The sequence below is a fragment of the Bos taurus genome, chromosome 15, assembly GCF_002263795.3.
Source record: "Bos taurus isolate L1 Dominette 01449 registration number 42190680 breed Hereford chromosome 15, ARS-UCD2.0, whole genome shotgun sequence".
In the NCBI taxonomy this organism is placed as follows: Eukaryota; Metazoa; Chordata; class Mammalia; order Artiodactyla; family Bovidae; genus Bos; species Bos taurus.
This window is the reverse complement of record NC_037342.1, coordinates 58,375,296-58,399,481: the sequence shown is the minus strand read 5'-3', so window position 1 is coordinate 58,399,481 and position 24,186 is coordinate 58,375,296. Positions and strand designations below refer to the sequence as shown.

The 24,186-nt window shown below is 41.6% G+C and overlaps 1 protein-coding gene across 4 annotated transcripts in view; it reads left to right on the top strand.

Annotated features, from left to right (window-relative positions):
- The window catches only part of BDNF (brain derived neurotrophic factor), a 62,412-nt gene extending 45,816 nt beyond the window's left edge, over nt 1-16,596 (top strand). For 3 of the 4 annotated variants that reach the window (XM_005216334.5, XM_059874987.1, XM_005216335.5), the window contains exon 2: nt 12,925-16,596. In XM_005216334.5, coding sequence (XP_005216391.1) covers nt 12,925-13,698 — 774 coding nt within the window. In that variant the 3' untranslated portion in view covers nt 13,699-16,596. The remainder of the gene's footprint in view (nt 1-12,924) is intronic. The other variant, NM_001046607.2, reaches the window with a different exon arrangement.
- The last annotated feature ends 7,590 nt before the right edge of the window (nt 16,597-24,186 follow it).

Sequence of the window (24,186 nt, the reverse complement as noted above, 5' to 3'; positions counted from 1 at the left end):
CAGTCCTCATACTCATGAAACCACAGACTTGAATGTTTCCTATAGGTACAGTCTATGATGTGGGTATTTCCTGACCAGCCATATAGATCTTTTGCCATCTGAGATGTTAGTATTTTCCTTGTATCTTATAGTAGCTCTGGAGCACAGCCAGTTTCTAGAATAGGTCCACACCTGGTTCATTATGTTTCGGGCCCAGAAACTAGATTCCTTGTGCTCTTCAAATGAACGGTGACACACAGAAGGGTTAGGGGCTGGGGTGAGGGCAGTGGGCGGGGGACTGCAATTATTCTTGCTCCTGCATTAAGCTACAAATAATGAGCACTTTCCTGTGCTTTACAGTAAGCAATTAAAAGAAATTATAGTTAGATGCAAAAATAACCCGAAGGACAACTCTGTGTGTGGAGCCACCAGTTTGCTCCATTTGTGGAAAAGGTTAATCCTCGTGAACGCGCGGAACACTGTGTTGCTACAGAAAGGGTGGCGTGTCCACACACGTTTCGGCCTCTACCCACACGCTCCTGTATATGACTGTGCATCCCAGAAGAAGGGCTGTGGAGTGTGTATTGGTGCTGCAGTGGAATTTAACAAACTGATTCCTGAAAATGGTCTCATAAAGGTGAGCTTTTCTTCTCTTGCTCACTTTATCTTTCCCCTAGGATTTCTTGGTAGTGGCTTCTAAAGGAATGTTATTCTTTTGATTCTAGAGGCAACTTATCCGTCCACGTTCTTCCCCTACCTGTTTTCACCTCCTTTGCTTTGTTAAATATTAAAATTTTGTGTATTTCCAAGGATGGGGTCTAATCTAGAGGGAGATCTCTTCATCCATCCTATTCTCTTTCCACCCCTTCTGACTTAATGACGTTGAAGCCTTCCGGTTTGGACCTAAAATGGGTCTAATTGTGTGCAGATATTCTTTATGGGAATTGCTCAGATAACTAATTAACCACAGGCATACATTGGGTATGGAAATTTCCAGGAGCACCATCTGTGGAAACACTGAGAAGGGCATGCCTTTACCGCAGCTCTGGGGTCCATTAAGAGCGTGTTTGTGTGGCGACGGTGTCGAGTGGGTGTTGGCTCACAGCTGTCAAAGTCCCCGTAGCATCTCCTGGCAGAAACTCCAGAGTGTCAGTCCAACACCACCCTGAGAGCAGCCTGTCGATGTGACATTGCCACTTCCGAAGAAAGAGGCAGAAATAGGACAGACGGGTCTTAACTTTCTTCTCTGCTTTTTTTTTTTTCCCAATTGTTCTGGCATGTTCCCAGTCTCCACATTGTGGCAAACTTCTTAAAGAGGGCTTTTCTTCATCCTCTGGTTTGAGTTACTGCATGTTCTCCCCTTAGGGACAGAGAATGCAGTTGTGTTACCCCTGCATGTTTTTTTAGTTAAAGCATGCTCCTTCCTGGATCCAGAAACTGGAAGAAGATCCGAGTTCTGTGCTTTCACGACAGCCCCTGTCAGTAGGTGCCACCGCCTTGTTTAGGGAGGCAGTCCCTAACAGTGCTGACATCTGTGTCAACTCTGTGGGGCTCAAGGTGGATCTCCTGGGAGAACAGGGTCTGTGGCATCTCAGCCCCACCCATTCGCCAGTGATTTAACAGCCACAATATCGGGGTTCTCCGTGTGAGTCATTTGCATTTGTACCGGTGAACTTGGTGACTTCTTGGGCTTTGGAAATTAGCCATCTTTTCAGTCCTTTGTAAAAAAAAAAAAAAGCCTGAACAGTGGACCAGTCTCCAGTTCTGTTTATGAAACTACCCCATCAACTTCCTGATAATGTCATTCAACTCAAATTTTTTACTTTTCTTTAGAAATCTTTTTTTTTAATCATTTTTGGTGCTTCCATCTTGAAACAAATGATCCTAGATGCTGGAACTCAATTGAGAAATGGGTTGCTGCTGGGTACCTTATTGAAATAAAGACCGACTTGAGTTGTGGAGGGGATTTTGATGCTTTATACTTTCGAGTTGGACTATTTGCTGCTGCGGCTGTTGTTTTTGTTTGTTTGTTTGTTTTAGTCTCACCATTTGGCTTGCAGGATCCTAAGTTCCTCGACCAGGGATTGAACCCTGAGCTTGAGCCTCAGCAGTGAAAGTGAGGAATCCTAACCACTGGATTGCCGGGGGATTCCATGTTGTAGTCTTCTTTTGTGAGTTTTTGTTTTAATTTCATAGTACTTGGTAGGAGAGAGCTGGATCTGTTTGTTTTAGGACAAGCCTAGAAATAAGACATCTCCATTGAGTGGGTGAGTCTGTTCTTTCTGCCTCTGTTCCATTATTTCAAGACAGAAGAACTTAGAAGGATCAGAGACATCTGGCTGAAAATATTTGCCTGGAAATCTACTAGCTGCTGTAACTAGTCATATCATTTCCAGTGTCATTCTGCTTGAGTCACTGGTGTTAAGGTTGCAGTGATTAGGGAAGCCAATTATGCTTGCCCTTGCCTTGTAGCATTGAGATAAAAATTAGCGACTGAGTGGAAGTCCAGATTTAGGTCAGTAGTGCTCTATAAATTTTCATTCAACCTGTCACATTTATAGGTATCCTGCACTTTATGGTATAAACACAATAGTGGAAAAGCCAGTTGACATAAAGGGAACCCAAATTTTACTTAACGTTACAGAAGCAAAACTACTTTCCCACCTAATAAATGTCCAAACAAAACAAGTTGAACCAAGGAAGATACTTAAGTTGATGTTAACCCTATCATTTCTGTGTCTTATCACTTAGTCCGGTGCTTCTCGACTTTTAATAAGTATGTGAATCACCTTGAAGTTTATGAGCCTTGTTGAAATGCAGATTCTGACTGAGTGGGTGTGTGGATGGGATGGAGGCGGGGAAGCCGAGAGTCTGCTTTTCTTACTAGCTCCCAGGTTTTGCTAATGGTATAGGCCTATGGATTCCACTTTGGAAAGCAAGACTTCATTTAATTTCAGCCCGTGGAAACTGATCCCATACCTCTATTTCCTAAAACTTATTTCAGGCTCCACAGGTTTTTCCTTCTGTTGTAACAGATTGGAATTGCATTAATACACTTAGCTTATAAACATAGCACTAAAAAAATTATCTGAAGTTTGAGACTTTAGGTTGCATGAAATAAATTTTATGAGTAAATTTTTTCTGTAAATTCAAAGCCTGTGTGATTAAATATAACTTAAATGCCTATGTTATAATGAGGTTTGCATCTCCTTATTTACTATCTCCACAGTCATTTCCCTTTGTAGGATAATTTTCCCTATGATTTCACAGCATTTGTAGAGATCAACACTTGATAATTTTTTCAGGCCCTTCCTTACACAGTGGATTACTAAAACTTCACAGCACCAGGTAGACAGTGTCTTCATAATTAATATTACTGTCTATCCTGTGTGGAAATTTGATAAATAATTCCTTGCTTTTGGCCTTTTAATAGTCAGAACATTATTAAACATGAACTTTATTTTAGTTCATTATGACAAATTCCACCAGAAATTCTAAGGAAAACAAAATCCTATTAATAATTAAAGAGGTTAGTTTTTTAATTGAATGTTAACTGCCATTTGGTTCTTATAATCTAACAAGTGGTAGTTTTTTAAAAGCATTTTTTAAACAGTCTACTTACTTGATATGCATGTGACTTGCATATGCTTGAGACTTCTTTATTAGAGGCTAGAGATGTGCCCTGTTGGGGCAGTATTAGGGTGCAGAGCATGGGTAAGACTGCCAGCTCTGGGCGGCTGTGGCTTTCAGGGATGCTCCCTTGGTTCCAGTAGAACAGCAGGTTTCCCAGCGCAGTAATGATGGGAGCTCTTGGAGACCTTCACACGGTGACAGCTGTGCCCGGGGTTAGACTGCCAGGTGGGATGTTTTCTGCCCAGACTTGGTTCATCTGCCGGGCATTTTCTGTCTCTTATTCCAAAATTCATTCCATCGTTGTCACTCACTTGAAGTCTTACTGCTCTTATTTTAATTGTGCTCAGTCGCTTCAGTCCTGTCCAGCTCTTTGCGACACTTTGGACTGCAGCCCACCAGGCTCCTCTGTTCATGGGATTTTCCAGGCAAGAATTCTGGAGTGGGTTGCCATGCCCTCCTCCAGGGGATCTTCCTGGCCCAGGGGTAGAATCTGAGTCTCCTCCATCTTCTGCATTGCAGGCGGATTCTTTACCTGCTGAGCCACCAGGGACGCCCCTTACTTTAACTGCACCTCCCTGCTTTACTCGTGCCTCCCTAAAAACCACGCAAATATTGCCAGCACAAAGGGAACGGAGTCATTTAGCATGTGTGAGGACGTAGTTTGTGCAAGGTACTGTACAAATTGCATTCTTTCAGAAAATGCCTAATCCTTAGCCTAATGGAGAATATGATCTAGTTTGACTCCTGGATAAGGTAGGTCTCCAACCAGTGGAAAAAAATCATTTTTCAGAAATAGGGTGGTAAATACAAAGAGTGAATAAAGGACCAGAGTTATACGGCTTTCTATCAAAGGAGTATGTACATCTACATATTAAATTTATGCTTCAGGGAAATATACTTTCTTTTCACGGTACTCACATGTATGTGTCACTCTGGGTTTGAACTAAGAATCAGCAGTTTCTCTGGCACTCCTGGTGAGGCTAATGTCTCCAGGTGTCACTCGTCACCATGGGCATCCTTGGGGATCAGAGAGTAGTGTGAAGGACTGTGTTTCATAGGAAGTATAATCAGGTGCTCTTGGACGTTAACTATGTTTTGGTTAAAAAGAACTACATTTTTAAAGGAACTTTCTTCACAGCTTTGGAACATATACATTATCAGATATCGTTTACTGAAATATTTATTAGTTTCAATTGATTGGTCATTCAGGTAAGTAGGTGAACGTCTGAGCTTTTCCCTCTCCATTTTATTTGTGGATTCCAGCGACCCATTATTTTAGTTCAGGAATGTGAGGTATTTCTGTTTTTAAGTCTTCTGGGCTAAGCAACATGTACCTAATGGGCAAACAATACAAAAATAATGCAGAGGGATGGAAGAGTCTAGTCCCTGTAAGTGAAAGCCTGGTTTTCCTTTGGAATCTGAGATTCTGACCTTGTTCTATCAGGGGACCCACAGCGAGTAGATGAGTTGATTAAAAACTCTGATTCTCTTTCCTCTTAGATGAAATGGGGATAATTATAGTTACCTGCACCTCTAGGGTACTATGAGTCTTAATTACTTAATATTTGCAAACCATTTAGAGATCTTTGAATTAAAAGTGCTGAGCAGTAGAACCCAACTTCAGTGTAATCATAATTGGAATGAGAGTTTATATTCTTGCCTTCCCTCCATCTCTCTCTCTGTTCTGTTCTTTTGGCCAAGACAGACATGGCTTGTGGCTACCACCTAGCTCTGCATACTTCTCTCTAACCCCTTTGCTTTTGGCAACTTAAGCCTAAAAATACATACATAGAATAAGTTAAAAGATATGTCCAGGCTTTTAACCCCTACTCCATATGTACTCCTTAATATTTATTTTCAAAGCTCAATAGCCACTAAGAATAAAATCAATTAATTAACTTGTCTCTTCCAGTGCATCATTTCTTTCAGTTTCTCCTACATATGGTGATAAACTGAACTTCTCAAAGCATTCCTCCCACTCAGAAACTCTGGTTGATTCTTCCATGCTTGTTTGGCGGGTTCCAAACTCTTGAGCATCACCCTGAAAGAGCCTTTCAAAACCTGTCAGTGATTCACTCTTATTCCTCACTGTTCTAGAACTCTTCTCCCCAGAAATGTTGATGTTGTTCAGTTGCTAAGTTATGTCCAGCTCTTTGCAGCCCCATGAACTGCAGCACACCAGGCTTCCCTGTCCTTCACTATCTCCCTGAGTTTGTTCAAACTCAGATCCATTGAGTCAGTGATGCCAACCAACCATCTCATCCTCTGTTGCCCTCTTCTTCTCTGGCCCTCAGTTTTTCCCAGCATCAGGGTCTTTTCAAATGAGTCAGCTCTTCGCATCAGGTGGCCAAAGTATTGGAGCTTCAGCTTCAGCGCCAGTCCTTCCAATAAATATTCAGGGTTGATTGCCTTTAGGATTGATGTTTTGATCTCCTGGCAGTCAAAGGTACTCACAAGAGTTTTCTCCAGCACCACAGTTTGAAAGCATTAATTCTTTGGCACACAGACTTCTTTATGGTCCAATTCTCTCATCCATACATGACTACTGGAAAAACCATAGCTTTGACCATATAGACCTTTGTCAGCAAAGTGATGTCTCCGCTTTTTAATACATTGTATAGGTTTGTCACAGCTTCTCTTCCAAGGAGCAAGTATCTTTTAATTTTGTGGCTGCAGTCACCACCCGCAGCGATTTTGGAGCCCAAGAAAACTGTTTCCACTGCGTTCCCATCTTTGTGCCATGAAGTGATGGAACCAGATGCCATGATCTTAGTTTTTTGAATGCTGAATTTTAAGCCAGCTTTTTCACTCCTCTTGCGCCTTCGTCAAGAAGCTTTTTCATTCCTCTTCACTTTCTACCATAAGGATGGTATCATCTGCATGTCTGAGGTTGTTGATATTTCTCCCTGCAATCTTGATTCCAGCTTGTGAGTCATCCAGCCCAGCATTTTGTATGAGGTACTCTGCATAAAAGTTAAATAAGCAGGGTGACAATATACAGCCTTGATGTACTCCTTTCCCGATTTTGAACCAGACTGTTGTTTCATGTCCAGTTCTAACTGTTGCTTCTTGTCCTGCATACAGATTTCTCAGGAGGCAGGTAAGAAATGTACTCCATGCCTCTAATCCAGCTGCTGTCCATCAGTGGGGTCCTTTCTGGATACATTTAAATCCTTTCTATCCTTTGATATCTTTGCTCACAAAGTATTCTTCATTCTCTTGCTAGAAGTAACCTCTTTCTCTTTATAGAATTGTACCTGTAATTTCCTGGGTCATTTCTACCTTTATATCTTAGTTACTTTACATATATGTCCTACTTCCCTCCTAGACTGTAAAGCTTGAAAACAGATCCATGTCTGATGAATGAACAACAACAGTAAGCCTAACCTATGAATGGAATGAAACTGTATACAAATTAAAGATTATTGATGTTGACTTGAAAGATTTTGTTAAGGTGGCTCTTAATTGATTTGCATCATGTATGTTAGAAATTAAATATTAGTTGATAATTTTGCCAACATTACCATTATTGTTGCTTATGGAACTAACATGAGCAAGTATATCTTTAAACTGTGTTTTCTTTGTCTACATGCTCATAGACAGAACTCAAAGGGATTGGGGAACAAACAAAGCTTTGTAGTTTTCTCCCTGTATGCCCAAATTATCCATATTATTGTTTGGTTCCCCTTCTTAGCTCTGGCATGAAAACTTGGCTCCAGCATGCATAAATTTTTGCAAAGCTTTCTTTTAGAGGAGGACTGAATTGTCTGAAATTCCATCTGCTGAACTAATCAAGCCTTAAAATTGAAGGGTCTTGAAGGTCAAAATATCTTAATGGTGCTGCCTTTAGAAAGTTGGACTCCGAGATATATATAACCAGAGAAAATTGTGTCCACACTTTATAAGCTTCTTCTTTGACCACTTTTCATAGCACTGCCTCTCCTCCCTGCAGTTAAATATTTTAAATTAAAACAATATTTAGAAATGTTTTTTTCTGCCTCCTGATGGTAAAAATGTAGACAGTGAAACAGGTAACCTTTTATTAATAGCTTTATGATGTCTGATAGGTTACTTGACCTCTCTGAACAGTAATTGTCTCATCTGTATAATGTGGATCATAACACCTGTTCTATCTCCTTGTGACAGTCAAATGCTGATTGTGAATGTTCCATAGTCTTTTAGACAAATAAAAGCTATTACTACAGCATGCTATCATGGATATTCATCTGGTTGAATGTTTAAAACTTGTGAGTAAGGCTTAAAAGCAAACCTCATTTCTATTTCATTAATTTTCTTTTTAGCCCTGTGCACTATGTTTAATTTTTCAAGAATGGGGCTAAAAACAACTTGCCTAGCATTTTATGGATGTGGTTGAGTTGATTGTTGTAAGGCTTGGAACAGAATTAGCAGCAGTGAATTTTGTTGTATATAAATAGATATATAGACTAAAAATCTACTTAGTAATTTTGCATAGCCTCTTTTGTATCTTGCACAATAAAGGCTCATCTGAAGACATTGTCAGAGAAGAAAATTGTCACGGAAGCACTTACTTAACCTTTTATGATTTGCTAATATGGTATATAGAATTACTCATTAAAGAGGTAAATAGAAGAAAGGACATTAAAAGATTGAAAGTTCTAATTTTTGCTATAATTATTGTTACTGCCCCCTTTTCAAGTCTTCTCTTAGAAACAGCTATACAGGAAGTAGTGGGGGCAGTTAGTGTGTTGTAGTACTATTTGTTTTTAAAAATTATTACTCAAGTAAAATTTTATCCTATTAGAGAAACTCCATGGCTGATAATTACCATCTATCAAATACTTTAGAGCTTATAATTTGGGATTAGCACAGCCTGTACTTGACCTAATAATTTCAGTGAGTTCACTGGTATGTGCCATGTGGAAAGACTTCCTATGAAAATGATGTCAGAACTGTGTCTTCTCATGATTTAATAAAATCGTCAGTACGTTTTGACTGAGTACTACTGTATTATTCTGTATATACTACTGTATATATGTTAAGCATTATGGGGGAATCACCTATGATTCAGTGAGCTTATCATCCAACTGAAGACTTGGCATAATTAACAAACACTGTTAACAATTAACAAGTGAGTACGGAATGAAGTACTAAATGAGACGTCAGGTGGAATTTTATTTATTTTTTAAAATTTAAATTTATTTATTTTAATTGGAAGCTAATTACTTTACAATATTGTATTGGTTTTGCCATACATCAACATGAATCCGAGAGGCAAAGAAGGTCAGTGTGTGCTGGAGCAATTAGAGAAGGTGACACGTGTGATTTGATGCTTGAAGTGGGTCATGAAGAATAAGCAAGATTTAGTCAGATAGAGAAAAAAGAATTTGCCAGAAGAAAGGAACAAGTCACTTCCAGGTAATGATGTGTATGGGACTCCCAAGGACACTGGCTTGATCAGAGCAGAGGTGATGGAGCACTGAGTAACATAAGAAAGTCAGCTAAGTAGGATGACGCCAGGTTTTGGAAGGTGTTGAATACCAAGTAAAAAAAGGTTGGATTTGATCTGGTGGAATAAATAGTCATTGCACGTCTTCATATAAGAGCCTAAGATGAGAGGTTAGTCAGACAATGGTCATCAGAGTTAAGTGGAGCAGAAAGGATGTCCTGCACACTGAAGGGGATGAGAGGATTATAGTCAAAATAAGATTGTGAGGGCTGTGTGCCGAGAGAGTGGCAGTGGGATGGAGAAAATAGGATGGACAGGAGACATATTTTAGAAAAATGAGCAGGATTTCTTCATTGACTGGATTTAAAGGCTTTGAAAGAAATACATTATCAGAATTGATTCCAAGATTTCTAACCTGCACCCTGGGTGGTCCAAAGTATCAAAAAACCATTGTCAAAAACAGAAGAGTTAGAAAGGAACATTGTTCCTACAGGAAATATTGACCTTATAAGCCAGCAGGCAGGCAGCATTGTAGAAATGTGTTGGGGGGCGGGCGGGGGGATGCTGGGAGGGCTTTATCACCAGGTAGGTTAATTACTGAATGTCTACAGATGTTCTGCTCTAAGGAAGGCCCATGTTTGGGCTCAGGGTGAAAGCCAAATTATATTTACTCAGATGCCATTTGTTCCTCTGAAGTACTTGCTTGTGGAACTGATGAGAAAGTGATATATTGGCCACCTCATGCAAAGAGTTGACTCATTGGAAAAGACTCTGCTGCTGGGAGGGATTGGGGGCAGGAGGAGAAGGGGACGACAGAGGATGAGATGGCTGGATGGCATCACTGACTCGATGGATGTGAGTCTGGGTGAACTCCGGGAGTTGGTGATGGACAGGGAGGCCTGGCGTGCTGCGATTCATGGGGTCGCAAAGAGTCAGACACGACTGAGTGACTGAACTGAACTGAACTACTTTTATAAGCAAAAAGTTTTTAATAAAAAGAGACAAATGAGACAAGTGAAAAGCAGTAACTTTACAGTGTCAGCTTCTTTAAGCTAAGTATAGAAAAAAGGATCATTTAAAGACTCAGTATGATAGTGATAATAAAATAATTTTCCACCTGTATAGTTTAAGATATCTCAATACCTTGGGCCATTTTAAGCAGCGAGTGTGGACACTTAGTAAACACGAAACTTACCCATTTTGTTAATTCTAAGATGCACATTTTCTTATTCATTTCTTTAAACATCCCTGAATTGGGTCATGTCTTACAGTTAATGTCATTTTATTGTCATGGGCTGTGCAGCAGTTGCAACATAGTTGTCATTGCCTTAACCAAGTTATTTTGCTTAATTTTCTTTTTTACATTTGTACAAAAGTTATCTATGATAAAATATGTCCAAATAAGTCTAAAAGAGCTCTTTTCCATTCTAAGTGGTAATGAAAGCGATAGTTTATCTGGCTGCATTTTTTTGTATCCTAGTGGTACCTAAAATGATATGTTTTATGAGGATGGCAGCTTAGATTTCAGGGAATATGGTACTAAAAGATAGCTCAGGGACTTTCTGGTGGTCCAGTGGTGAAGACTCTACACTCTCATTTCAGGTGACCCAGGTTTGATCTCTGGCCAGAGAACTAGATCCCATAAGCTGCAACTTTGACCTGGCACAGCCAAAATACAATTTTTTTAAAAAAGGTAGCTCATCACAGCAAATCTCAGCCAGTATGATATAGAGGGCAGGAGTAAAATATTCTAAATTTGTCTTTTTTTCAGTGACCTGCATTTGAGGTGCCCCTCGGGTTGCTTTAATTTGGACAGGGAATGCTAGGAGAAAGGGTTTTCATTCAGTGTGTAAATACCGCCTGCCAGGAGTAGAAATCTCCTTGGAGGATCTAGTTCTTTGATGGTGTAGAATCCAGAATCTTTCCAGAAGTTCAGGTATTAGCAGAATGGATATCTGTGTTTTTTTTTCAAACCTTTGTGTCTGTGCTAATCTGAGACTGTGCACTCCAAGGAGCTCCAAGCATGCTTGCTGTTTGCACAAAGCAGGATTGAATCTGCAAGGAAATTGGTTGGTGTCTGGGGACAATAATTAAGTCTCATAGTAGTAGAAACTGTGATTTCAATAAAAGTGGAGGACAGACACCTTGGTTCCTTATGCCCAGAGTTTCAGCTCTTTCTGCAGTATGACCTACTGACTGGAGGTAGGTTACCTTCCCTGGCAAGTGACACTTCATGGGCAGACAGGCAGTCCCCTTTCCTACTGATTGACAATATAACAGCTATGGCACATGAGTGTCTTTTTGTAAGTCCTTGCTCCAGAACTGAGGAGTAGGAGTAAGTTAGAGTGTCCAGGTGGGGGGCGGGGAGGATGCTTCTCGTTACTACTCAGGGACGCGATGCTTCAGGTAAGTGACTCTGATGTCCTCCACCACCCGACGATAACCTTGTGTCTGTAGGTATGTCCTCACTTCACTTGTTCGCTCATTCTAATTGGCTTCCCAGAGCATGCTTGCAGAGAGAGAGTCAAATTTAGAGTATAGCTACCCTCTGGCAAACAGGAAAAGATTAATTTTGTGGTGTGCTCTTAAGGGACTTCCCAGAAAACTTCAAAAGCCCAGAAAGAACCACCAGCTGCCTGTACCAAAATGTATACAGTGCTACTCGGCCTTTTAAAGGTACGATCAGCTTAGGGCTTGCACGCACCCACACGTGCACACCGGCCACATTCCAATAAAAAGAGGCTACGCTCTCTTAGATGGGTCTGCATATGCGCCAGAAAAGCTGAGGGGCAAGGGGCCAGGGGAGCTGACATACACATGGATGTGCATATGGCAGGCACTGGAAATTGCCTTCCAAGCTTTTCGACGCCTCCTTCTTCAGCTCTCTCTTAAGCAGACACGTTCCTTTCATGATATCAGCCCCAGGCATAGACACGTCATTAAAATTAACATGTAGAAAATGACTTCTGTTTGGGAATAAGCAAAACTTATATTCATTACGGCCACCCAAAGTGTAGTAAGAAAAACAAGTAGAAAGACACTGGAGCTTGACTTGGGAGCCCTGAGTTCTAACAGAAACTTTCTTCATGATGGGAGGCAAGTCCTCCGTGGCCTTTGGTTTTTTATCAGTAAAACTGGATGGCTTGATGAAATGATCTTTCTCTGTTCTGGGGGGTTTTTTTGGCCATGCCACACAGCTTTGGGGACCTCGGTTTCCTGACCAGGGACTAAACCCAGGCCACAGCAGTGAAAGTGCCAAGTCCTAACTCTAGACCACCAAAGAAGTCCCTCCTTTCTTCTAATGTATTATCTCCGTGGGAGGAAAGAGAGTCAATGGGAAGCCTCCTTGTAGCTCCCTGACTCGTTTTCTCGTTCATGCCTGGATGGTCTGTAGGTAGAAAGGCCCACCCCGCACAGGCACTACTGGTCCCATCACACATTCCTGCCTTAGAGCCATGCTGCCAAGTTGAGGGGGGAAAATTACTATTACCCATGCAGTTGTTGCTTGGTAACATTTTTGATGTGTTTCTTGTGACAGCCTGAGCAGAGATCATTAAAAATTAAACTTACAAAGCTGCTCAAGTGGGAGGAAGAAAGCACACTCGAAGCCATAGTTCTTTTTCACTTGCTCAGGAGCCATCTAATCTAGGGTTTACATGCTCAACCTTGGGACCAGGGCTGCACAGCTCTGGTTTATATTAAAGCCTATTGGGCACACTACTGACATTAACCCGTGCCTGGTGCAGCTGCAAGTTTATCACCAATACAGCAGAAACCTTGACCTTGCAGAATGGCCTGGAATTACAATCAGATGGCTGCCCTGCCTCCCAGCAAAAGAAAGCCCTAAACCGTCTTTGTGTCCTGTTTCTGCTCTCTCCCCACAGTTCCACCAGGTGAGAAGAGTGATGACCATCCTTTTCCTTACTATGGTTATTTCATACTTCGGTTGCATGAAGGCTGCCCCCATGAAAGAAGCCAACCTCCGAGCCCAAGGCAGCTTGGCCTACCCAGGTGTGCGGACCCATGGGACTCTGGAGAGCATGAATGGGCCCAAGGTGGGTTCAAGAGGCCTGACGTCCTCGTCGTCGTTGGCTGACACTTTTGAACACGTGATCGAAGAGCTGTTGGACGAGGACCAGAAAGTTCGGCCCAGCGAGGAAAACAATAAAGACGCGGACATGTACACGTCCCGGGTGATGCTCAGCAGTCAAGTGCCTTTGGAGCCCCCTCTCCTCTTCCTGCTCGAGGAATACAAAAATTACCTGGATGCCGCAAACATGTCCATGAGGGTCCGGCGCCACTCGGACCCCGCCCGCCGCGGGGAGCTGAGCGTGTGTGACAGCATCAGCGAGTGGGTGACCGCAGCGGATAAAAAGACTGCAGTGGACATGTCGGGCGGGACGGTCACGGTCCTTGAAAAAGTCCCCGTCTCAAAAGGCCAGCTGAAGCAGTACTTCTACGAGACCAAGTGCAATCCCATGGGTTACACGAAGGAGGGCTGCAGGGGCATAGACAAGAGGCATTGGAACTCCCAGTGCCGAACTACCCAGTCGTACGTGCGGGCCCTCACCATGGATAGCAAAAAGCGTATTGGCTGGCGGTTCATACGGATAGACACTTCTTGTGTATGTACACTGACCATTAAGAGGGGAAGATAGTGGCTTTATGTTGTATAGATTATATTGAGACAAAAATGATCTATTTGTATATATACATAACAGGGTAAATTATTCAGTTAAGAAAAAAAATAATTTTATGAACTGCATGTATAAATGAAGTTTATACAGTACAGTGGTTCTACAATCTATTTATTGGACATTTCCATGACCAGAAGGGAAACAGTCATTTTTTGCGCACAACTTTAAAAAGTCTGCTTTACATTCCTCAATGTTGTGGTTTGTTGCCGTTGCCAAGAATTGAAAAACGTAAAAAAAAAAAAAAGTTTAAAAAATACTACTAATAAATTGCATGCTGCTTTAATTGTGAATTGATAACAAACTGTCCTCTTTCAGAAAACAGACAAAAAAAGAAAGAAAAAGTCTAACAAAAATTTGAACCAAAACATTCCGTTTACATTTTAGACAGTAAGTATCTTCGTTCTTGTTAGTACTCTATCTGTTTTACTGCTTTTAACTTCTGATAGCGTTGGAATTAAAACAATGTCAAGGTGCTGTTGTCATCGCTTTACTGGCTTAGGGGATGGGGGATGGGAGGGGTATATTTTTGTTTGTTTTGTGTTTTTTTTTTGTTTGTTTTGTTTTGTTTTTTAGTTCCCACAGGGTGTAGGGATGGGGAAAGAATTCCTTCCATCTATATTCTGGTTGATAAAAGATTCATTTGTCAAAGATTCATTTGCAGAGATGTTGGCAGTATCAATCAGATGACTGGAAAGTGAATAAAATTATGACAAACAAATGAAGTGCTCACTCCACTCCCCATGGCGCACCACTTAGGCGCCCACTCACCCTCTGGGCCTTGGTCGGTGGGTGGGGGTGGGGAGGGCATCTTCTTTGGTCAGAAAGATCTTCATTTACTCTGAGCACATTCTTTCCCCCCCACCCCCTCTGGTCCCCTCCTTGTTTTGTTTCCTCTTAAGGGAGAAAAACCAATCGCAAGCCCTGAAGTAGTTTACCACTGCTGCAAATGAGTAGACAGGTTTGTCACACCATGGCACTCAGAAGCCTAGAGAATAGTGATTTCTTTTCTTTTCTTTTCTTTCTTTCTTCTTCTTTTTGTTTAGAGGAGAGAAAAACAACAAAAAATAACTCGAAGATGAAGATTCTTTTAGATGAGGGGTAAACATTTGGGTCAATCATTATAAGGATTAAAAAAAAATCATGGTAAAGTTTAAAACTGCCTTGGAAGCCAAAGGAGAGTTCTATACAGACCCAGAAACACCTAGATAGAGCAGGAGTCCACACTGCCAGTGAAATGAGACTAAACAGCCATCTGGAGGCTGTGTGGAGCGGATGTATCCTGTCCAGGTCGTGCAGGAGAAATTTCTGAGTGGTCATGCTGAGGCCTAGGTGGGGGTGGGGAAGGGTACTTGAGACATTCCAGAAGGGAGACCTCTAAAGGACTCATCAGGGGTGGCTCTGGCATGACACGTGTCAAGTTGCTTGGACCTCAAGCTTTAAGTGCCTACATTATCTAACAGTGCTAAGAGGTTCTCGCTGGAGGATCCCGCTCAAGCTGATTATACCCTCTGCCCCTGAATAATTTTGCGTAAAGCTGGATTAGCCCGGAGCATTTTTGGAACCACATGGGTGGCATTGTGATCATGAAATGGATTCAATGAAATGGGAGATGTTTGCTACATGAACATTGATTGCTTTGAAATTAGACATGAGGAAACCAGGGTTTTGTTTTTTGAGAACTTCGGTAAAGGGGAAAGAAAAACAGGAAAAGGTCCCCCCAAAACTCAGGTTGGATGACCACAGTTACCAATAGAAAATCTTGTCCAGGGACAAGACTTTGGAACAGTGTCTGCCCATCCAAGATACCAAAGGCTTAAAGGCACCTTGCTCGGTGGGAGAGACCAGGACAAGCTGACAAAATGTTGCTCCCTGGTGAAATGATGCTCCCCGCCTCCTGACCACCCTGTCTGTTCATGGAGAGGGTCCCTACCTTCCCTCTGCCATCTTGGGTTAGGAGAAATCGAGTTGGGAGCTGGAATAGTGGTCCTGGGCAAAAGGGATCCCAGTGAAAATTAGTGCTAAGGTGCATTTAGCCCATTGTGTAAACTTGAAAATCTCCTGGGCCAGTTCTGGAGTATCAGAAAGCCTCAAGAAATTTGCTGCATCTTAGGGTAAGAGATAAACAAAAGAGGCTGTCTACCATGACCCAGGGAATGAAGATACCATCAGCAAATAATGTGTAACTTGTTCAGTCTTTCATTTAGAACAAGCCTATATTTTATGGTACCATCCGAATACCTGTCTTTAAAAGAAGGGATAACTTTATGTAGTATAGTTATGTTTTGTGCTGTTTGAAATTATTATCTTTGTAATTATTTTTAACATGTAATGAATTCTCAGAATATCTGCTGTCAATTTTTCCCAGCCTCTTTTTGAGGGGCAAAATTCTAAAACCAGAAAAAGTCCCCTTCACGGTTTCAAAGAGTATTGCAAAGGCCGAATCTGTGGCTGAGTAGGAGACGTTTCAGCAACCATGTGGTCAGTGGCAGTCTCTTACTCAACAACCTACATCACAGTCACATGCTTGGTGGTTTACATTGACCTAAGGTTGATTTTGTTCAAATCTTTCTCTGTTGCTGTTCATTTGTGTTCTGTTTTGTTTGGTTTTGTTTTTTTTAAAAGTCTTGCTGTGGTCTCTTTGTGGCAGAAGTGTTTCATGCATGGCAGCAAGCCTGTTGCTTTTTTTATGGTGATTCCCATTGACAATGTAAGTAAATGTCTGTGGCCTTGTTCTCTCTATGGTAAAGATATTATTCACCATGTAAAACAAACCAACAAAAAAATATTTATTGTATTTTAGTATATTTATATAATTATGTTCTTGAAAAAAATTGGCATTAAAACTTAATCGCATCAGAAGCCTATTGTAAATACAAGTTCTATTTAAGTGTACTAATTAACATATAATATATGTTTTAAATATAGAATTTTTAATGTTTTTAAATATATTTTCAAAGTACATAAAATCTGGGGGTTCTGGGTTTTTTTCTCTTCACTGTGAAACAAACATGAAAACGTGTTTTGTTAAATACGTGTGTTCCTTGCTTTAAGATCAACCTGACCAGTTTCAGCAATTGCACAGCCCTCCAGAAGGGCTGCTTATTTCAAAGCATGGGAGGCCAATCCTGCAGTCTGCAAGCTTTCAAGAAGCTCTAGGATTGGGCCTGTCTTCCACAGTTGAAGACGGGGGAGTGTCATTTTCTAGGACACTTGAAAGTTTTCCCCTTTGAAGTGATATACTTTCATCAAATACCAAGCCATGTATCCTAGCAACACCAGGATCCATGAATCAGGGCTGGCTGGCTCTATTTGATTATAAAATAACTGTTTAAAAAAATCAAAGTAGGTTTACTTAGGGATAATGAGGATAAATTGGCCCAAATTTAGAAAGTCAATGACTGAAAAAAAACATAGAAATTCAATATTTAGAGGCAGGTCATGTACCCTTGGTTTAGAAATGGTGCCATTTGCATTATGTGCTCACATCAACTGCACTGATTTAATTTTTCTACGTGGAACATGCAGATTTTATATCACAGTACCCACAGTCTAACAGATTGCTAGGATTTCTAAAAAGATTTTGCCTCATTCATGGCTGCCAAGCCACTGGGTAATTTAGTTAAAGTGTTTAAAGTTATCACTAAATCTTAGGGAAATAAATGGAAGGATTTTACATGAGAGAAAGGGCCATTAAGGGAAAAAAGCATCTGTTCCTACTCTTTAGACTCCCCGTTTGAACACTGGCAACCCACCCCAGAACGTGGTGAACTATATCTGTGCAATGTATCATTTCTATTTCAAACATATACACACATGGTTTCCTCTTGTATTGTCTTATAAATAAGGATCAAGGAAGTCATAACAAACAGACCTGTGGATTTGGAAGAGCAGATCCAAAGATAGAATTCCTCAATCCTAAACAGTCCAGTGAGTTTGCAAAATACTCTAAATTCTAGAAGTCCCAACAGCCAATGAAGCCAGGAGCCCAGCCATGGAATTAGAAGTTTGGGAAACTTTGAATCTTGAGTGAAAAGACATAAGAATTCAATGTGACATTCAAACTCCTTAAAGGAGTTTGGTAAACATGATGGGAAGTTTTCATCAGAAGAAGAGGTCCAAGGAACAAACAAACAACAAAAGATGGAGACATCAAAAGTATCCAACTTGAACATAACAGGAGTAGTCAATAGGTACTCAAGTCACTGGGTAAGAAGGTAAACCTCCTTCATCACAAAGATGCCTGGAAATAACCCAGACCATTGCTGTTGTTTATCACCTTATTGATAAGCCTCTTTGGTCATAAGCAGTGTCCATGAAGTCTTTTTTATTAGCTATACTGATTCTGAATACTGAATTCTGTCACAGTTCTGAGTGAGAATCTGAATTCTTAGAATGGATCAGTGTTAAGTTTTCCCTGGTTCAGTGGTTATTAAACTCTGGATAAAATGTCAACACCTTATGAACTGTAACAGAAGCCTTCATGCCTGGCTTCAGCTCAGCCAGTACCCCAGCAGCATTAGGGCTTAGGCTTAATTAAAACGTACATGTCTTCTCCATGTTCATCAAGCCTGTCCTGTAAGTCAGCTAAAGTGGAGGTGGCTGTATGTTTTGGTAAGCCATGGTTAAATAAAGGAAGTTGATAACTCGGATAAGAAGCAACTTACGTACATAATGTAGGTAGATAAATTATTTAGCTTGGAAACAGTGATCCACAGATTTGCGCTAACCTTAAAATGTTGAACAGCAAAATTAGTGATGGAATCTGGGCTTTTTCTTTTTTAAGCTGTGGGTTGTTTTAACTTGTTTTAAAGATTAGGTGGTTGGTTTTGGGGGAGAAATAATTGGGAAACTGACTGCTGTTGGTTACAATAAGCTAACTGGTGACTGGGGCTATGAACTCCCCACCTAAGAACCAAACTCTGGTTAGAGTAGATGCAGCCATTCCAAACCAGCCAGCCTTTATGTACATTTCAGCTAATAAATATCTGACCCACACCTCTATCCCTTGTTCCTTCAGTTCTAGCCACTGTTTAACTTGCACAGGGTATGTGGTGTGGTGGGAGAGGAAGGAGGCAACCTCCTTGCTTTTTGATTTGTGAGTAGATGCAGTAAATTGCCTGAAGAATGTATTTAAATATTACAAAAGTATGTGGTTTTACCCATGATGTTCCTCATTAAGAAAAAAAGCCATTTATGTGGCTCTATAGGATTTCCATAGGCCTTTACCTCAATCCCTCTAATTATTTGCTAGGCACAAAATCCTAGATCAGGACCTGTGCAACCTGACATGTGCTTTTCTGATAAACAATCCTGTGTGCTTAGTAATGTCAGTAGCATAGACTTGTAAAAGCTGGTCTTCCAGTTCATTAAATCTTATCCCACCCATCACACACATGCAAAATAAACAAATAGGACCTTTGCATTCATTGTATATATAACTGTGAGCTGCTGATTTTTGTATCTGGCAAAACAAAAGTACTTTTCCTTTGCAAAAATAAGCCCTTCCGTCCTAAAACACCGCAAACAACACTGTAGTTAATGACAGGGTATTAATAATCATAAGCCTGTAAGTGACAAGAAAAAAAATGTTGGTTGAAAGACTGAGCTTGGGGTACATGTTCTGCATTTAGAAATCATCACCAGGATGCTTCTGCAGCATCGCATTGTGGTGCTGTATGCTGTTCAGATGGTTCCTTAGGAACCAGGAGCTGGTCTGCCTAGAATGGCTGAACTCAGGGGAAATATTTTTGTCCAGCTTAAGTGCTCACATTTTGGAAAAATCCATATCACATACCGAGGTACACAGTCAAATTAATTTAGTCTACAGTCTCCATTGAGCCTTAACATTAAAAAATAATCACAATAGTTTCTAAACTCTAATTTGGTGCTTAGTGTCAGGGGAAAAGCGAAAGACACAAAACGAAATAAAAATCCTCAGACAGTAAAGAGTCCGCCTGCAATGCAGGAGACCCAGATTTGATCCCCGGGTTGGGGACATCCCCTGGAGAAGGGCATGGCAACACATTCCAGTATTCTTGCTTGGAGAGTCCCATGGACAGAGGAGTCTGGCGGGCTCCTCTGTCCCAGAGTTGGACACTACTGAGTGACAAACATCGGACCTTCTTCAAAAAGTACCGAGCTGTGTTTACTTGGAGATCGTTCTACCTTTTGTAAAGTCACTCGGTCGCCCCACTCTCTGCGATCCTACCTGTATGTGCCTCTCATTCAACTAAGCAATGGTTCTCAAGGTGCGCTCTCCAATCAGCAGCAGCAGCACCCCCAGAGACTTGTTAGACATGCACGTTCTCAGGCCCTACCCTAGACTTACTGAATCAGATGCTCTGGGGGCAGGGCCAGAAATCAGAGTTTTTAACAAGCTCTCCAGGCAATGCTCATGAATCCCTTGCCTGAAGGGAGTAAACAGCCTGCTTCATATGCTAGACAATAGGAAGACTCCACAGCCCAAGAAGTTGGAACTGTGAGTTTCAATCCCAGCCACACCTCGACCTCTTTCCAGGGCCCTGAAAACATCACTCAAACCATCTAGACTGTCGTTTCCTAAAAAACACCAGAGCAATGGCTGCTCCCAGGTGGAGCAGTGTTCAGTGGTGGGAGACGGTAATGTTAATTTAAAAATCGAGCACGAAAAAAGTGCTGGGAAAGCTCACTGCAGTTGACAGTCAATATTTTTTTTTCCCAAAGCTATAGCAATAGTGGATTCAGGACCCAGAGCATGTAGTCGTTTGTAACACATTTGGAGTGACTGTGAGAAATGAGAAGCAACATACAGCAAATTAATAAGAAAAAGATTATTCCATCTGGGGAGCTGGTCTCTGCATCTGCCAACACAGCCCTCTCTTTGCGAAACAGAGCTATATTGGTCACAAATTAAATAAGCTTTCTGAATTAATCAGCTATTAACGTCCAGCTGAAGAGTCCTAGGTTCACCCCTCCAGAATGACCAGATTGCAAATGCAAAGGGCTTCTCCAGTCTCCGTGGCAAACCTTTTCCTAATCGTAGGAACTATTTCTGGAAAGGAGGACAGGAGAATAATGTGTTCTCACCCTCACCCCATCTGTGTGTGTGTGTCTGTGTGTGCATATTCCTGCACATTTAAGACACTGCAAACTGCATTTGAAGAGTCTCCATTTATGGGCTGGGGTGGAGGGTGTACACCTATGTTACCTATTTATTAAACCACATGGAAACCTGAGCGCTGACAAGCCTACCTTAGGAGCCAGGAATCCTGGTAGTCCAGTCTTTAACTAGAATGGCCAAAGCCATTTCTGATTTCTGAAACTTCAAGCCCTCATCTGTTGCAGGAAGAGGCTGAATTGGATGGTCTTGGAGGTAACTTCCACGCTGAGTCTATCATTCTGACCTGGGTTCGATCCCTGGGTCAGAAAGATCCCCTGAAGAAGGAAATGGCAACCCACTGCAGTATTCTTGCCTGGAGAATCCCATGGACAGAGGAACCTGGCAGGCTACAGCCTATGGGGTTGCAAGTGTCGGACACAACTGAATGACTAAGTGCACAGTGCAGCATTTATCATGAGATTGAAATCAGGAGGCCCTGTCAAAAGGAGAGTTGAGGAAGCGGGGGAGATGCCCCAGGAAGTTTTCCCTTCACACATAACTATGAAAATGTTACCAACTCTGACAACTGGGCAGGAAATTCCTTGGCAAAGGTACCCATATATTCTTCAAGGTGCAAACATTTTCTGCCTGGCTCTAAACTTGCTTTTGAAGCCAGACAATGATATGTGCCTATGTCGTATGTCACTCTGTGATGGAAACGGTTCCTGGGAAAGAGAGATCTGGTGTGTTTTGCTGAGTTATGGTCAGGAAACCCCGGATCAAACTGCAGGATTTGCATCCTGTGAAGTCAGGATGCAAGAACCTCCAAAACAGAAGAGACTTGCCTTTTGATTCCTTTGGGTTTATAACTTCACCAAGGTCATGCAGCTCTCAACATGCTTCTCCCTGCAGCACTCTAGGTATAGCCTCTTTCTGGAGACAATGACAGTGAAAATAAGGGTGTCACATGATAAATCATGGCAACACCACACCCAATAGACTTGTTAACAGCAAACTTTTAGGGAAGGTCAGTCTGAAAAGAACTTTGGCCCGCTTAGGAGACAAACCTCTCTAGGTAGGCGAGAGTCTGGAATTCCTCGTCTAGTCTCCCAACTTTGACTTATTCCTGGCCCAGAACCCTTTGGGCCTGAATCTCTGAAAACATAAATTTTCTTTCTAGTTCCATGTATGTCTGCTCCCAGTTCATGCTGATTTTCCCTTCTTGGTGACCTCAGGACACTATTTATTCTGGGATCCAACTTATCACCCCCATCAGAGCACAGGACCATGGATTTTGAAACCTGAGGGCAGGGTTCTGAATTTTAGCTCTGATACTAGAGCTGTGTGTCTGTGGGCAAGTTACTTAACTTCTCTGTGTCCCAATTTCCTTGCTTGGAAAGGATAGGTAAAAAATACTATCACTTACCTCATAGTATTTTGTGAAAATCAAATAGGTCAATACACATGAAACCCTTAAGAAAAATTATGGACCCATGGAAAAGTCTCAAACTCTATTGACTGTGGATAAGCTGTGCTCATCTAGAGCAGATATTAGAGACTGTTCTCTAATATTCTCTGACCCCTAGAGGGTATCCTATTTCATCTGTGTTTCATTAGCATCTAAGACTACTTTGTCTTTTCTGGAAGACTCAGGAAGGCAACTCTAGTGTAACCCCTTGCAATATTCCTTGACAGTTAAACTGTGACCAATACTCACACTTAGGCAAATGGAGAAGGAGATCTACTACAGTCAAAGATATCTTTCTAGACTGTATGTTAGAAATTATCTTTTAAGTGTCCATCCCAATTGAATGGAAAAAATGGAAGCCAGGGTAAAATGGATGAACTCACAGAGTCATCCTTGGAAAGAGATACAAGGCACCAGAGCCACACTTATAAAAATAGTCATGTCCCATGAGGAAGATCCCACCTCATCGTTGAGCTGCAGGTCATCCAGCCCTTCACACAGTAAGAATGATTTGTGCTGACTGCAAGCAGGCAGCATGCAAGGCACCTGGTGAAGACGTGCTCACTTAATCCTCCTAAGAGTCCATAGACTAGATAGTTGGATTAGGTCTCCCATTTTAGAGATGAAAACACAGGGTAGAGAGTTCACTGAAGTTGCCAAAGGTCACTAGTGAGTAGCTGAGCAGGGTCTGGGATCCAGACAGTCTTGGTCTGGAGCCAGTCTGTTAATCCCTGTAGAATTTAATAGAAGCCGTGTAAGGGCTAGTAAAGTAATGCTCAAAATTCTCCAAGCCAGGCTTTAGCAATACATGAACCGTGAACTTCCAGATGTTTAAGCTGGTTTTAGAAAAGGCAGAGGAACCAGAGATCAAATTGCCAACATCTGCTGGATCATGGAAAAAGCAAGAGAGTTCCAGAAAAACATCTATTTCTGCTTTATTGACTATGCCAAAGCCTTTGACTGTGTGGATCACAATCAACTGTGAAAAATTCTGAAAGAGATGGGAATACCAGACCACCTGACCTGCCTCTTGAGAAACCTATATGCAGGTCAGGAAGCAACAGTTAGAACTGGACATGGAACAACAGACCATTTCCAAATAGGAAAAGGAGTACGTCAAGGCTGTATATTGTCACCCTGCTTATTTAACTTATATGCAGAGTACATCATGAGAAACGCTGGGCTGGAAGATGCACAAGCTGGCATCAAGATTGCCAGGAGAAATATCAATAACCTCAGATATGCAGATGACACCACCCTTATGGCAGAAAGTGAAGAGGAACTCAAAAGCCTCTTGATGAAAGTGAAAGTGGAGAGTGAAAAAGTTGGCTTAAAGCTCAACATTCAGAAAACGGAGATCATGGCATCTGGTCCCATCACTTCATGGCAAATAGATGGGGAAACAGTGGAAATGGGGTCAAACTTTATTTTGGGGGCTCCAAAATCACTGCAGATGGTGACTGCAGCCATGAAATTAAAAGATGCTTACTCCTTGGAATAAAAGTTATGACCAACCTAGATAGCATATTCAAAAGCAGAGACATTACTTTGCCAACAAAGGTCTGTCTAGTCAGGGCTATGGTTTTTCCAGTGGTCATGTATGGATGTGAGAGTTGGACTGTGAAGAAAGCTGAGTGCCGAAGAATTGATGCTTTTGAATTGTGTTGGAAACGACTCTTGAGAGTCCCTTGGACTGCAAGGAGATCCAACCAGTCCATTCTGAAGGAGATCAGCCCTGGGATTTCTTTGGAAGGAATGATGCTAAAGCTGAAACTCCAGTACTTTGGCCACCTCATGCAAAGAGTTAACTCATTGGAAAAGACTCTGATGCTGGGAGAGATTGGGGGCAGGAGGAGAAGGGGACGACAGAGGATGAGATGGCTGGATGGCATCACTGACTCGA